We start from the raw sequence: 16,298 nt of genomic DNA, 5'->3' as shown, positions 1-16,298 counted from the left end.
CTCCCTATTCAATATTGGACCTTCCGGGGAGGTATGGTTATGCTTTCCTATGTAGCATTGGATTGTCTACTTAAAAAAATATATATAGTTTTTAAAATCCTGAATTGTTCCACCGGATTCCAGAAGACGTATGTAACATTAAATCACGATAGATTCCCTTAGAATGGTATAGAAGGGAAGAGTTTGGTTTTGTGTTATCTAATCTCTGTCTCGCTCTTCATCACGGTCATTCTGGATAGAAGAGAAATGTTATCGAAACAAAAACACTGAGATGATTAATTCATGCACGGAGTTGTCAGGCATTGTCAACAGATCATTAGCCAGGCATGCACTATCATAGTCTCTTCCCAACCCCCTCCCCTCCCCACTCCACGCCAAGATCCTTCTCCCTAGCTGGTGGTCATCATGGGCCTACAGAAGTATCTACTGAAGGAAAGCCATACCTGTGTTTGGATTCGGTTCAGTCCACGGAACCAAAGGATTTGACCTCTTCTAAGCTCTCGTTCCGCATGGTCAATTTCTTCTTCATCCTCAGCCATCTCCTCGTCTGTTATCTCGTCTTTACCAGGCCCGTGCCCTGCTTCCTTCAAACACTTCAAGTGGCTGGTGGGAATGGTGGCAATGAGCTAGAAGAGAGTTGGCCATCCTGGTGAGCACCCCAAATGATTGACCCCCAGAAAAGTAAAATAGTATGGTTGAAGGATCATAGAAAATAAGCCATATAGTGGGTTCAGGCTCCAGAGGGATGATTGGACACTGCCATTATACGACTTATGAGGCCCAGTAGAAGACCATTCACCTTGTGGATAACTTTGGAGAAGTTCTTTTAGTTGGTCGGTTCTCACTGATGATATTGCCCATATTTCTACTCATAACAGCCCCACTGTTTAGCTATAGAGTAGACACTCTATGTTTTTTTATTATTTTTGTAGGCCTAAGGTAATTTAGACCAAGCGAAGATGACCCAAGTCCAAAAGCCCCGAGATCCATCATTTTCTAATGTCTATGAGGTCTAAAGTCCATATACAGCCAAATATGTCTTGAAGCCCAAAAGCCCCGAGATCCACCATTTTCTAATGTCTATGGGGCCTAAAGACGACAAAATACAGCCAGATATGCCTTATTGAAGCCCAAAAGCCCCAAGTTCCATCATTTTCTAATGTCTATAAGGCCTAACGTCAACATACAGTCAGATATGTCTTATTGAAGCCCAAAAGCCCCGAGATTCATCATTTTCTAATGCCTATGAGGCCTAAAGTTAACATACAGCCAGATATGTCTTATTGAAGCCCAAAAACCCTGATATACCTCATTTTCTAATGTCTATGAGGCCTAAAGTCCAAATACAGCCAGATATGCCTTATTGAAGCCCAAAAGCACCGAGAGCCATCATTTTCTAATGTCTATGAGGCCTAAAGTCAACATATAGCCAGATATGTCTTATTGAAGCCCAAAAGCCCCGAGATCCATCATTTTCTAATGTCTATGAGTCCTAAAGTTAACATATAGCCAGATATGTCTTATTGAAGCCCAAAAGCCCCGAGATCCATAATTTTGTAATGTCTATGAGGCCTAAAGTCCAAATACAGCCAGATATGCCTTATTGAAGCCCAAAAGCACCGAGAGCCATAATTTTCTAATGTTTGAGGCCTATAGTCAACATACAGCCAGATATGTCTTACTAAAGCCCCCCTCTTCTGCTTGGCTCCATAGTGTACTGCTAGATTTTTTAGCGTAAGGAATTGGGTACTGTGCCAAGGACTCCAAAATCTCACAGGGTGTAGTAGCTCTCACGAAAACACACTGAAGCAAAGAATTAAGGGGTGTTACTAAACTAGATATGTAGCTAACGAATTCTGCTATTAGATATTATGTATGAACCTTCTCAATTTATGTACAGAAGACCTTTATTCATGAGGGGTATAAATTAACAAACACTCAGGCAAGCCTTGGAGATTATTGGAGATCACATGCCTATGTATGTCTTCTGTTCTCACAAAATCCTCGTAACGTCTACGTAGGAGTGATTTCTAACCTAGCAATGAGTTATGGGTAAGTGTCCTCACCACTGCTTGTTACTAGAGATGAGCAAACCCAAGGTTCTGTGTTCGTACCAAACAGACTTTACCAAAAAAAACTGTTCGGATTCGGAGTTCAGGTGCTTTACGTATGAACCTTATCTAAAGTCCAGATGAAGCCACCGAGCCGAACTTCAATGGGTCCACTCATCTCTACTTGTTACTCGATCAAGCATGGGGTTGCTCCATTGCAACTTTAGTACCAAGTATAATGGAATTCAATGAGAAACTCGAACATTTTCAAACTCAGATGCTCGAGGCTTGATCGAGTAACGAGTTTTGGTGAGCACGCTCCCCCATCACTACTAACAATACATATTGGAAAAGTCTGGATTGTGGTCTCCTTGACGAGTTGACCATTCCATGGCTCTAGCGATGGCCGCTCCATATGAAATATCTCTGACTAGAGTAACATTCACGTGCATCTTTCAATAAGAGAGAATAAAGACCAGAATAAAAGATGATAGGATAATAATCAAAAAGTTTTATCTTACCTGCCCCCAAACAAGTTCTCCCACTCCCACAAAGAGGCACCAGAGCCACTGCTGAGTGTTTAAAGGTGAACAGCTGAAGGGTTTCCCTCCGAATTGTACTATCACAATCTAAAACAAGACGGGAGCATAAAAAAGTATGAACTGTTTTGATGTTGCCTATGTCCTTGAAACATAAATTTTATGTCTCACCCCTTTTTATGCAAAATTGCTCAATGTCACCTTTGCCGTCCCATGCGGAATCCATTAAATCTATCTGACCTGTAAAAACTACTAGTGCTAATAATCTATGTAATCTAACAAAAAATCTGCTTATAAAGTCAATGGAGCTCGGAACGGATCTGTTATTATAGACTCCTAAAATGGACAGAGAAAGACACACACACACACACACACACACACACACACACACACAGAAAGACACATAGAAATAGACACATAAAAACACATACACAGAAAGAGACACAAACTCAGAAAGACACACAGAAAGAGACACACAAAGAGAAAGACACACAGAAAGAGACACACAAAGAGAAAGACACACACCCAAAGAGAAACACACAGAAAGAGGCACACACAGACAGAAAGAGACAGATACACAGAGACACAGACAGAAAAAGACACATATACACAGAAAGAGACACACAGAAAGGTTTTGGATGTTTGAGGTGATATATTGACTGCTGTGACAGTTACCCTGGATATTTATCAGGTGGCCTATAGCAACCAATCACAGCTCTGCTTCTATTTTGCTACAGGTCATTAATAGGAGCTGTGATTGCTTGCTATAGACAACGAAGGACATTGTTAGTATAAGAAGCTTATGTGTGAGGTAATATGATTTTGGTAGTGAGAGGGAGACAGAGAGAGGGAGGGAGAGAGGGAGAGAGGGAAAGGAGAGGCAGAAAGATAGCGACAGAGAGACAGACAGAGAGAGACCTAGTTAGTTACTATCCCGGTCAACACCAGGTACTACAGCTAGTTCCTTCTATAAAAATTAATAAAACCTTTCCAATATGCCCTTTTTTAGAAGACCCCCTCTTAATCTAGATCAGATTTCTTGTGCTAGATTTTCAGATCTAACATTTTCCAACCATTTTTAAAGCAATTGTCGTTGGTTGTCCCATGGAGGTTTCACAGTGAAAAGCTATTCGGAGGCACCATATGGAATAACCTTAACCTAGGGGATCCGTTGACCAATATGTCTACCCCGTAAGCTCAGCTTAATGTTCATCAACCCAAAAAATGTAATACCTAAGTGGAATTAGTTTGACTTTTTGCAATGTTTGGACAAATTTCACATCAGAAAATATTCACCACCTTGGTATTTGAGCACTACCATCATCCCTTGATTTTAGGAATCTAAAGTAGTCCTAGCTCCCAGAAACCCAACCATGTCAGAAGATCAAAAGTGGTCTCAGTTACCAGAAACCCACCCATGTCAGAAGATCAAAAGTGTTCCCAACTCCCAGAAACCCACCCATGTCAGAAGATCTTAAGTGGTCCCAGGTCTTAGAAAACCACCCATGTCAGAAGATCTAAAGTGGTCCAAGTTCCCAGAAACCCGCCCGTGTCGGAAGATCTAAAGTGGTCCCAGTTTGCAGAAACCCGCCTGTGTCAGTAGATGTAAAGTGGTCCCAGTTCCCAGAAACCCACCAATGTCAGAAGATCTTAAGTGGTCCCAGTTCCCAGAAACCCACCCATGTCAGAAGATCTAAAGTGGTCTCAGTTAACTGAAACCCACCCGTGTCAGAAGATCTAAAGTGGTCCCAGCTCTCAGAAACCCAACCATGTCAGAAGATTAAAAGTGGTACCAGAAAACCATGCATGTCAGAAGATCTAAAGTGTTCCCAGTTACCAGAAACCTACCCATGTCAGAAGATCTAAAGTGGTCCCAGCTCTCAGAAACCCAACCATGTCAGAAGATTTAAAGTGATTCCAGTTCCCAGAAACCCACCCATGTCAGTAGATGTAAAGTGGTCCTAGTTCCCAGAAACCCACCAATGTCAGAAAATCTAAAGTGGTCCCAGCTCTCAGAAAACCACCCATGTCAGAAGATCTAAAGTGGTCCCAGTTCCCAGAAAACCACCCATGTCAGAAGATCTAAAGTGGTTCCAGTTCCCAAAAAAAAACCACCCGTGTCAGAAGATCTAAAGTGGTCCCAATTCCCAGAAAACCACCCGTGTCAGTAGATCTAAAGTGGTTCCAGTTCCCAGAAAACCACCCATGTCAGAAGATAACTAAGGTTAAAATTTCCCTCCAATTATTCATCAACAAATCTAAAATTTCATCCGAATTTGCGGCTCCTCACCTGGACTCCGAACGTCCCCAGCACTATGCTACAGAAAATTGGATTTGCGAAAATACCGTCAAAAACATTCCTCTCTCCGTGGATTTTACGGGCGTTGATTTCGTTAAACAACTGCATCATGACAAAGGTGTTAAAAATGATGGTGTAATGTTCGGAAGGTGGCGAGTGCAGGGGGGCGTTTCTGCCGCTGTCAATGTCAAAAATGATTTCCCCTGAAGGAAAAACCAAGAAAACAATAAGTCAACTTCCAAATTCTACGTCCATTGCCCCATGATTTACTCCAACTTTAGGGATACCTACCAACGAATAACAAGGTGAAGATGATGACGAGCTGGTAGACCGCATGGCCGAGGATGTTTTTCATCATGGTACGGGATATAAGGGGCTTGTTTCTGCCATAGGGTTTACGCAGGAGCAATGATTCCGTAGGGGGTTCTGTTGCTAGAGCCAGTGAAGCAAAGGTGTCCATAATAAGATTGACCCAGAGCATCTGTACTGCTTTTAATGGAGAGTCCTAAGTAGAGAAGGGTTAGTACATAAATAAAGAAGGATCTTATGGCACCACCCTGGTCCATAGGTTGAGCCAGGTACTGCAGCTTAGTCTCATTCACATAATTTGGGACTGAACTGCAATACTTAAAACATGTCTTCTACTCTCATAAAACCCTACCTATAGTCTTATGCTCCCCCATCTGGTCTTGCCCTAGTGAAAATCCCCCCAAATTTTACTCATTGGGTTTTGGCTACAGTCTTCCTCAAAATGGCAGTTGGGACCATATATGACTGGCCATATACACTATTGTGCAAAAGTTTTAGGCAGGAGTGGAAAAAATGTGGCAAAGTAATAATGTAGCCACTAACTTTCAGGGGCCCTCCACCATGAAACTTGCAAGGAACCTCCACCATGAAACTTCCAAGGAACCTCTGTGTCGCCCAGGGATAGGGGTGCTCAGATCCGGGCCAAGGGTCACTTCAGTAAGTATCACGGTGGCGTGACCCGGTCTGTGATCCCAGGCTCCACTGTAAAAAGGGGTTATTGTAAAAGGGGATTGTCCGTGACGCCACCCACGGTGAAGGTGCGGGACTCCCGGTAACGGTGTTGGGGCGCAGCTTTGGATGTTAACCCCTCCGTGGGTAGGGGCAGTTGGTCCCGGGGCCCGTTCGGGGATATGCAGGGCGCAGTGCTGCGGTGCGGTGCCTGAGGGCACGGGCGTACTCACAAGTATTTCACACAGAGTCACTGGTAAACTAGGAATTGCCGGTGTCCGCAGCCTTCGGTACGGATGGTGTTTGGATCCCACACACAATACAGCAGGATCCAGTTCTTGCCCTGCAGCCAGATGCCTCTTTCTCCTTCCTCAGTCGGGAATGGGGAGCCCACTCCCCTGCAGTGATCCGGGTCTTCCCTTGGTACCGGCGGGCCACCACCCTGTCCCGGCTACCTCGGGCCCCTTCCTCACCCTTCCCTTCCTCACAGCAGCCAGGAGCTATCCTCTCCTGGTCTGCTCTCTTCACACTCCTCCCTCCCCTGCTGCTCAGTTTAGTTCTTACACTGGGGGGGGGGGGGGTGTCTGTCCTGCTGCACTGGTGTGGGATCAGGTTACCAAGGAGGAGAATGGCCTGCACTTTTCTGGATTTCTACAGGCTCTGTGACACCCTGGTTTTGCCAGGGCGTCACACCTTCACCATGAAACTTGCAAGGAAACTCCACCATGAAACTTGCAAGGAACCTCCACCATGGAACTTTCAAGGAACCTCCACCATGACACTTGCAAGGAACCTCCACCATGAAACTTACAAGGACCCTCCACCATAGAACTTGCAAGGAACCTCCACCAGGAAACTTTCAAGGAACCTCCACCGTGAAACTTTCAAGTAACTTCCACCTTTAAACTTACAAGGAACCTCTACCATGAAACTTGCAAGGACCCGCCACCATGAATCGTGCAAGGAACCTCCACCATGAAACTTGCAAGTAACCTCCACCATGAAACATGCAAGGAACCTCCACCATGAACCTTGCAAGTAACCTCCACCATGAAACTTTCAAGGAACCTCCACCATGAACCGTGCAAGGAACCTCCACCATGAAACTTGCAAGGAACCTCCACCATAAAACATGCAAGGAACCTCCACCATGAACCTTGCAAGTAACCTCCACCATGAAACTTTCAAGGACCCTCCACCATGAAACTTACAAGGACCCTCCACCAGGAAACTTTCAAGGAACCTCTACCATGAAACTTGCAAGGAACCTCCACCATAAAACTTGCAAGGAACCTCCACCATGAACCTTGCAAGGAACCTCCACCATGAACCTTGCAAGTAGCCTCCACCATGAAACTTGCAAGGAACCTCCACCATAAAACTTGCAAGGAACCTCCACCATGAACCTTGCAAGTAACCTCCACCATGAAACTTGCAAGGACCCTCCACCATTAAACTTACAAGGACCCTCCACCATGAAACTTGCAAGGACCCTCCACCATGAAACTTTCAAGGGCTCTCCACCATGAAACTTGCGAGGAACCTCTACCAAGAAACGTTCAAGGAACCTCCACTTTGAAACGTGCTAGAAATCTCCACCATGAAACTTACAAGGAACCTCCACCATGAAACTTTCAAGGACCCTCTACCATGAAACTTGCAAGGACCCTCCACCATGGAACTTGCCAGGAACCTCCACCATGAAACTTGCAAGGAACCTCCGCCATGAAACTTACAAGGAACCTCCACCATGAAACTTTCAAGGACCCTCCACCATGGAACTTGCAAGGAACCTCCACCGTGAAACTTGCAAGGAACCTCCACCATGAAACTTGCAAGGAACCTCCACCATAAAACATGCAAGGAACCTCCACCATGAACCTTGCAAGTAACCTCCACCATGAAACTTTCAAGGACCCTCCACCATGAAACTTACAAGGACCCTCCACCAGGAAACTTTCAAGGAACCTCTACCATGAAACTTGCAAGGAACCTCCACCATGAAACTTTCAAGGAACCTCCACCATGAAACTTTTAAGGAACCTCCACCATGAAACTTACAAGTAACCTCCACCATGGAACTTGCAAGGAACCTCCACCATGAAACTTTCAAGGAACCTCCACCATGAAACTTACAAGTAACCTCCACCATGAAACTTGCAAGGAACCTCCACCATGCTTCACTGTTCCTTCAAAACCCTTATTATTGTGCCACTTTCTGATCCTTTGGCGAACAAATTTCCTTTATTTGTAGTCAAATATTTCACATTTTGACTCATCGGTCCACAGCACCTTGTGCCATTTTTCTTTACCCAATTCCTATGTTTTGTTGCTTTGGTGAGTCACTTGGCCTTGTTTCCATGTCGAAGGTTTGGCTTTTTGGCCACCTGTCTTCATCCAAACAATAGATGAGTGTAGCTGGGTTCCACTGTTTGCTGTCAGTTCTGAGCTGATGGCACTGCTATACATCTGATTTCAAACTGATTTGTCTTTCATCTGCCGCACTAAGTTTCCTTGGCTGACCACTGCGCCTATGATCTATAATATTGCCCATTTCTTAGGGCTTTTTGAAAAGATTTTGAACAGCACATCATGAAACTTCAGTCTACTTTGAAATACTTGCCTGGGCGATACCTTCCAATGCAGTACAACTACCGTGTGTAACGCCGGCGACTCTGCCCTGCTCCGCACCCTCCACCCAGCAGAGATACCGTCGTACTCGTCACCACGGTCATGAACATGCTCACCTCCACAGCTGCTCCCCTGTGTCTGCTCCACTCTCTTCTCTGTCCGGCATCTCCACACACCAGGACCTGCGTGTGGTGCACAGACTTCCTGGCAGGTGTCTTATGCTACGCGTGTGCTCGCTCCCCCTCTCTTAAAGGGACAGAGCTCACACATCCTAAAGTGTTCCCAGCCTATGGCTGGGAGGCACAGGCTATTTAAGGCACCATCCCCTTCTGGGAGGTGCCTGTTCAATGTTAGTTATTAGTCTATCGGTGTGCATTAGTTATATTATCAGGTCCTCGTTTCTGTGTGTCTGTACCTGTGACCCTGCCTGTAGCCTAGACGATGTTCCAGTTTTCATCCAGCCTGTGTTCCAGTACCTCTCCGGTCCATGCATCTGTATCAGTCTTGTCTGAGGTCCTGCTTGTTCCAGAACTTGAACCGGCCCGACTTGTCTGTACCCGAACTTGTGGTCCTGTCTATACCCAAGTCCGTTTCGGCACCTGTCCCGCCTGTGGCTCCAACTGCATCTCACCAGCTGCCAATCTAGACTCCTGCCTGTGGCTCCGACTCTGTCCTGCCTGCTACGGTTTGGGTCAGCTACTGCGGACACGGAGAATGCCCTAGAGTGGTACCTGGTGTCTACTGTTAGCCAAGTCCAACCTCACAATTAGAAGCTCTGGTGGACACTTAGTTACACCCCTCCAAGGTGAGCCCGGGCTCCGTGGTCCCGTGGGTCCATCTCGGTCGTAACGCTGCCTGCCGCAACATCTTGTGTCTTGTTGCTGTACGCAATCTTTCCATAGTGTAAATATCACCTGTGACATTAAACCGTCTTCTACAACCTCACCTTTATAGCAGAGATTGTCTTTTCCTCACCATGTTTTAAGTCTCCTACACAGCTGTTTCTGTTTCAGTTAATGACTGTGCATGAAATTGATGATCACCATTATCACCCGTTTGGTAACATTGTTTACTCATACACTTGACAATAATCCGACAAAACCCCTGATGAAGGCAAAGAGCGGCCATTGTTGTGATTTGGAGTTCTCTTTTGTTTTTTCATTTTGTTAATTGATAAAAATAAAGTATTATTATTACTTCTATTTTTGAAAGCATTTGTGCTTTGCGGCATTTTTTCCGCACCTGCCTAAAACTTTTGCACAGTTGGATGGAGGCAACCTTTTCGGGTGTATTACTGCTTTATACAACCTTTACAGTCCAATAATACAGAACATACTGAATATTATAGAGGAAAATATCTCCTTAAAGGGGTATTCCCATCTCAGTAAGTGATGGCATATCAGGAGGATTTGCCATCTCTTAATTATTGCTGTGGTCCGGACTCCCTGAAATGTGATGTCGTCAACGTATCTGACAAGTGCGGATCCATTGAAGTTAGAGGGAATCTGTGAACAGGTTTTTACTGTTTAATCTAAGAGTAGCATAATGTAGGGGAAGAGTGCCTAATTCCAGTGATGTGTCATTTATTATTCTGATTGACTGTAGTTTCAGTACAATCAGTGTTTTATCAGCAGGAGATTATCACTGCTGGAAAAGGTGTCACATGCCAGGTAGTCCAGTTTATCTGTGTAGCTGAACCCCCACCACTGATTGGCTGTAGTTTCAGTACAATCAATGTTTTATCAGCAGGAGATTATCACTGCCGGACTAGGTGTCAAATGCCAGGTAGTCCAGCCTATCTGTGTAGCTCCATCCCCACCACTGATTGGCTGTAGTTTCAGTACAATCAGTGTTTTATCAGCAGAAGATTATCACTGCCAGACTAGGTGTCACATGCCAGGTAGTCCAGCCTATCTGTGTAGCTCCGCCACTACTACTGGATTGGCTGTAATTTCAGTACAATCAGTGTTTTATCAGCAGAAGATTATCACTGCCAGACTAGGTGTCACATGCCAGGTAGTCCAGTTTATCTGTGTAGCTCCACCCCCACCACTGATTGGCTGTAATTTCAGTACAATCAGTGTTTTATCAGAAAGAGATCACTCCCAGACTAGATGTCACATGCCAGGTAGTCCAGTTTATCTATGTAGCTCCAACCCCACCACTTATTGGCTGTAATTTCAGTACAATCAGTGTTTTATCAGCAGAAGATTATCACTACCAGACTAGGTGTCACATGCCAGGTAGTCCAGTTTATCTGTGTAGCTCCACCTCCACCACTGATTGGCTGTAGTTTCAGTACAATCAGTGTTTTATCAGCAGGAGATTATCACTGCCGGACTGATGTCACATGCCAGGTAGTCCAGTTTATCTATGTAGCTCCATCCCCATCACTGATTGGCTGTAATTTCAGTACAATCAGTGTTTTATCAGTAGCAGATTATCATTGCTGGACTAGGTGTCACGTGCCAGGCAGTCCAACTAATCTATGTAGCTCCACCCCCACCCCTGATTGGCTGTAGTTTCAGTACAATCAGTGTTTTATCAGCAGGAGATTTTCACTGCAAGACTAGGTGTCACATGCCAGGTAGTCCAGTTTATCTGTGTAGCTGCACCCCCACCACTGATTGGCTGTAGTTTCAGTACAATCAATGTTTTATCAGCAGGAGATTATCACTGCCAAAGTAAATGAGGCTGAGTTGCAATACCGCATATAACCTATGTAGAAGGGTGGCACTGTTTCTAAATAAAAAAAAAAGGAAAAAAAATAATTTTACAAACTAATGAAAATACAGATTATGCAGCATTGGAGGATAACCCTGCGGAGATATCGCTACGACATTTACTAGACCTCTATTTCCATAAGATTATACTAGTAATCTGAGTCTATGTGCATCTGGCAAAGCTCATCCTCCTCGCAGCCGTCCCCGGGGACCGCGCTGTGAATATTTTAGGAAGTCCTGCTTTAGCGAGAAAACGTCTCGAACCCGGCCATTTCTCCCACGCAGCCCTAAAAATGTCGTCTATTCACAGCCCCGAATAATAGAAAAGCACAAAAGCCTGCAATTATTTATATTGTAAAATCCGATAAAGGTTCAGCTGCTGCCGCCGGGAGCCGGAGCGTTCCCCAACCACAGAACACAGGAATCAGGAACAATGGCCATACCAAGTGTTATACAGCAAAGCCAGAACAGGAATTATATACACGCCCCCGCTCCCAGCTCCACCATATAGACAAGTAATACGGCAGGAGCATTACCATGCTCCGGTGCTCGGTACTCGGAACTAGTGATGAGCGGGCACTACCATGCTCCGGTGCTCGGTACTCGGAACTAGTGATGAGCGGGCACTACCATGCTCCGGTGCTCGGTACTCGGAACTAGTGATGAGCGGGCACTACCATGCTCAGGTGCTCAGTACTGGTAACTAGTGATGAGCGGGCACTACCATGCTCGGGTGCTCAGTACTCGTAACTAGTGATGAGCGGGCACTACCATGCTCAGGTGCTCAGTACTCGTAACTAGTGATGAGCGGGCACTACCATGCTCAGGTGCTCAGTACTCGTAACTAGTGATGAGCGGGCACTACCATGCTCGGGTGCTCGATACTCGTAACTAGTGATGAGCGGGCACTACCATGCTCCGGTGCTCGGTACTCGGAACTAGTGATGAGTGGGCACTACCATGCTCGGGTGCTCTGTACTCGTAACTAGTGATGAGTGGGCACTACCATGCTCGGGTGCTCTGTACTCGTAACTAGTGATGAGTGGGCACTACCATGCTCGGGTGCTCTGTACTCGTAACTAGTGATGAGCGGGCACTACCATGCTCAGGTGCTCTGTACTAGTAACTAGTGATGAGCGGGCACTACCATGCTCGGGTGCTCTGTACTCGTAACTAGTGATGAGCGGGCATTACCATGCTTGGGTGCTCAGTACTGGTAACTAGTGATGAGCGAGCACTACCATGCTCGGGTGCTCTGTACTCGTAACTAGTGATGAGCGGGCACTACCATGCTCAGGTGCTCAGTACTCGTAACTAGTGATGAGCGGGCACTACCATGCTCGGGTGCTCGATACTCGTAACTAGTGATGAGCGGGCACTACCATGCTCCGGTGCTCGGTACTCGGAACTAGTGATGAGTGGGCACTACCATGCTCGGGTGCTCTGTACTCGTAACTAGTGATGAGTGGGCACTACCATGCTCGGGTGCTCTGTACTCGTAACTAGTGATGAGTGGGCACTACCATGCTCGGGTGCTCTGTACTCGTAACTAGTGATGAGCGGGCACTACCATGCTCAGGTGCTCTGTACTAGTAACTAGTGATGAGCGGGCACTACCATGCTCGGGTGCTCTGTACTCGTAACTAGTGATGAGTGGGCACTACCATGCTCGGGTGCTCTGTACTAGTAACTAGTGATGAGCGGGCACTACCATGCTCGGGTGCTCTGTACTAGTAACTAGTGATGAGCGGGCACTACCATGCTCGGGTGCTCTGTACTCGTAACTAGTGATGAGTGGGCACTACCATGCTCGGGTGCTCTGTACTCGTAACTAGTGATGAGCGGGCACTACCATGCTCGGGTGCTCGGTACTCGGAACTAGTGATGAGTGGGCACTACCATGCTCGGGTGCTCTGTACTCGTAACTAGTGATGAGCGGGCACTACCATGCTCGGGTGCTCTGTACTAGTAACTAGTGATGAGTGAGCACTACCATGCTCGGGTGCTCTGTACTCGTAACTAGTGATGAGTGGGCATTACCATGCTTGGGTGCTCAGTACTGGTAACTAGTGATGAGCGAGCACTACCATGCTCGGGTGCTCTGTACTCGTAACTAGTGATGAGTGGGCAGTACCATGCTCGGGTGCTCTGTACTAGTAACTAGTGATGAGCGGGCACTACCATGCTCGGGTGCTCAGTACTCGTAACTAGTGATAAGTGGGCACTACCATGTTCAGGTGCTCAGTACTAGTAACTAGTGATAAGTGGGCACTACCATGCTCGGGTGCTCAAGACCAGCGTGTTTAAGAGGAACTTACAACCCCCCTCAGAGACTATGGCGCACGTCCACCCCCCCCTATAAGGCAGTATATACTAACCTGAGTGATACAGGCCCCAGTAAATGCCACAATCACCGCCACCACATTGACCGTCAGCTGGAACTGGAGAAATTTGGAAATGCTGTCGTACACGTTGCGGCCCCACATCACGGCCTTCACTATGCTGGAGAAGTTGTCGTCCGTTAAGATGATATCCGAGGCCTCCTTGGCCACGTCTGTGCCGGCCAAACCCTAGATAAGAATATTCACCAAAAGACAGAATATAAAAGAGTGAAAAACACGAAAAACAATATATTGATCCTGCCTATCGCTGGCTGGAGAACGGTAGAGTATAACTACACTACAAACTGAGCGGGGGAGAAGCTTTCTGCAAAGGCAATCTGCCTCCCAGCCATTTACTGTAATGTTACAGATGAAGAGGTTGGTACCTATGTTTTTATATATATATATATTCAGTGCCTTGTGAAAGTATTCGGCCCCCTTGAATCCTTGAATTTTTCAACCTTTTCCCACATTTCAGGCTTCAAACATAAAGATAAAAATGTTAATGTTCTGGTGAAGAATCAACAACAAGTGACACAATTGTGAAGATGAAGGAAATTTATTGCTTATTTTAAACTTTTGTAAAAAATAATAAATTGAAAATTGGGGCGTGCAATATTATTCATCCCCTTTACTTTCAGTGCAGCAAACTCACTCCAGAAGGTCATTGAGGATCTCTGAATGATGCAATATTGTCCTAAATGACTGATGATGATAAATATAAGCCCCTGTGTGTAATCAAGTCTCCGTATAAATGCACCTGCTCTGTGATAGTCTCAGTGTTGTGTGTAAAGCGCAGAGAGCATCATGAAGACCAAGGAACACAACAGGCAGGTCCATGATACTGTTGTGGAGAAGTTTAAAGCCGGATTTGGTTACAAAAAGATTTCCAGAACTTTAAACATCCCAAGGAGCACTGTGCAAGCGATCATATTGAAATGGAAGGAGAATCATACCACTGCAAATCTACCAAGGCCCGGCCGTCCATCCAAACTATCATCTCACACAAGGAGAGCACTGATCAGAGATGCAGCCAAGAGGCCCATGATCACTCTGGATGATCTGCAGAGATCTACAGCTGAGGTGGGAGAGTCTGTCCATAGGACAACAATCAGTCGCACACTGCACAAATCTGGCCTTTATGGAAGAGTGGCAAAAAGAAAGCCATTTCTCAAAGATATCCATAAAAAGTGTTGTTTAAAGTTTGCCATAAGCCACCTGAGACACCAAACATGTGGAAGAAGGTGCTCTGGTCAGATGACACCAAAATCGAACTATTTGGGCACAGTAACTAACGATATGTTTGGTGTAAAAGCAACACAGCTCATCACCCTGAACACACCATCCCCACTGTCAAACATGGTGGTGGCAGCATCATGGTTTGGGCCTGCTTTTCTTCAGCAGGGACAGGGAAGATGGTTAAAATTGATGGGAAGATGGATGGAGCCAAATACAGGACCATTCTTGAAGAACACCTGTTGGAGTCTGGAAAAGACCTGAGACTGGGACGGAGATTTGTCTTCCAACAAGACAATGATCCCAAACATAAAGCAACATCTACAATGGAATGGTTCACAAATAAACGTATCCAGGTGTTAGAATGGCCAAGTCACAGTCCAGACCTGAACCCAATCGAGAATCTGTGGAAAGAGCTAAAAACTGCTGTTCACAAACGCCTCCATCCAACCTCACTCAGCTCCAGCTGTTTACAAAGGAAGAATGGGCGAGAATTTCAGCCTCTCCATGTGCAAAACTGATAGACACATACCCCAAGAGACTGCAGCTGTAATCGCAGCAAAAGGGGGCGCTACAAAGTATTAACTTACAGGGGACGAATAATATTACACGCCCCGGAGACAATCAGTTCTATAGGAATAATCCCCCCCAAAGAGTCTATTTCTCTCTGATTCTCCCTATCTTTTCACCCTTATTCAAAAGGATCCAGTTTACTTTGCCTGATCTCTACAGTAGACAGAAGAAAAGGAGAAGCTTTCTGCAAAAGCAACCTGCCTCCCAGCTATTTTTTATTTATTTTATTATTTATTTATTTTTCTGGTATTTTATTGTGTGGTCGGTGAGGATGATATCTCTTGGACACATCAACCTTTTTTTTTTTTTTTATTTTATTAGGAATTATTTGCTTTGTCCGTCGTCCACCTTTGAGTACGTTTGATGTATTTTTGTTGGATTTCATTAAAAATTAAACAAAAATGGCCCCATTTTGCTTTTATTTCCCTGCTTTGATGTGATCTACAGTCATAAATCAGCTGAAAGGAGCTCCGAAAAAGACAGATAAAAGCGATCCATGTTAGATTGTCGTAGTCAGCTCACTGATGGATTCTCAGTTAACTCGTTATGTAGCTGTGAAGCTATAGAAGGCAAAGGAGCTCACTTATGGAGCCTCAGTTAGCTCATTCTGCAGCTGTGATAGTGTGACACTGAAGCTATGGGAGGCAAACATTGGTCATAAATCAGCTAAGAGGCATAAAAAAAAAGACAGATGCAAGATTTAAAGATCCTATGTTAAGACTGTCAGAATGAGCTCACTTATTGAGCCTCAGTTGGCTCATTTTGCAGCTATGATAGTGTGACACTGAAGCTATAGAAGGCAAATGTTGGTCATAAATAGGCTAAGGGGCGTCCAGAGAAAGACAGATACAAGATTTATACACCTTTCTTTAAGACTGTCAGAAGGA

The 16,298-nt window shown here is 45.4% G+C and overlaps 1 protein-coding gene across 5 annotated transcripts in view; it reads right to left on the bottom strand.

Annotated features, from left to right (window-relative positions):
* Positions 1-16,298, bottom strand: part of ATP2B3 (ATPase plasma membrane Ca2+ transporting 3) — a 375,958-nt gene that overhangs the window by 45,501 nt on the left and 314,159 nt on the right. For all 5 annotated transcript variants that reach the window (XM_075324261.1, XM_075324258.1, XM_075324259.1 and 2 more), the window contains 5 exons: positions 13,600-13,791; positions 5,181-5,394; positions 4,881-5,092; positions 2,573-2,680; positions 444-626 (listed from right to left, as the gene is read on the bottom strand). In XM_075324261.1, coding sequence (XP_075180376.1) covers positions 444-626; positions 2,573-2,680; positions 4,881-5,092; positions 5,181-5,394; positions 13,600-13,791 — 909 coding nt within the window. The remainder of the gene's footprint in view (positions 1-443; positions 627-2,572; positions 2,681-4,880; positions 5,093-5,180; positions 5,395-13,599; positions 13,792-16,298) is intronic.

Source organism: Anomaloglossus baeobatrachus, chromosome 9 (assembly GCF_048569485.1).
Source record: "Anomaloglossus baeobatrachus isolate aAnoBae1 chromosome 9, aAnoBae1.hap1, whole genome shotgun sequence".
Taxonomy (NCBI): Eukaryota; Metazoa; Chordata; class Amphibia; order Anura; family Aromobatidae; genus Anomaloglossus; species Anomaloglossus baeobatrachus.
The sequence above is the reverse complement of the archived record's forward strand: the minus strand, read 5'-3'. Positions and strand labels throughout refer to the sequence as shown.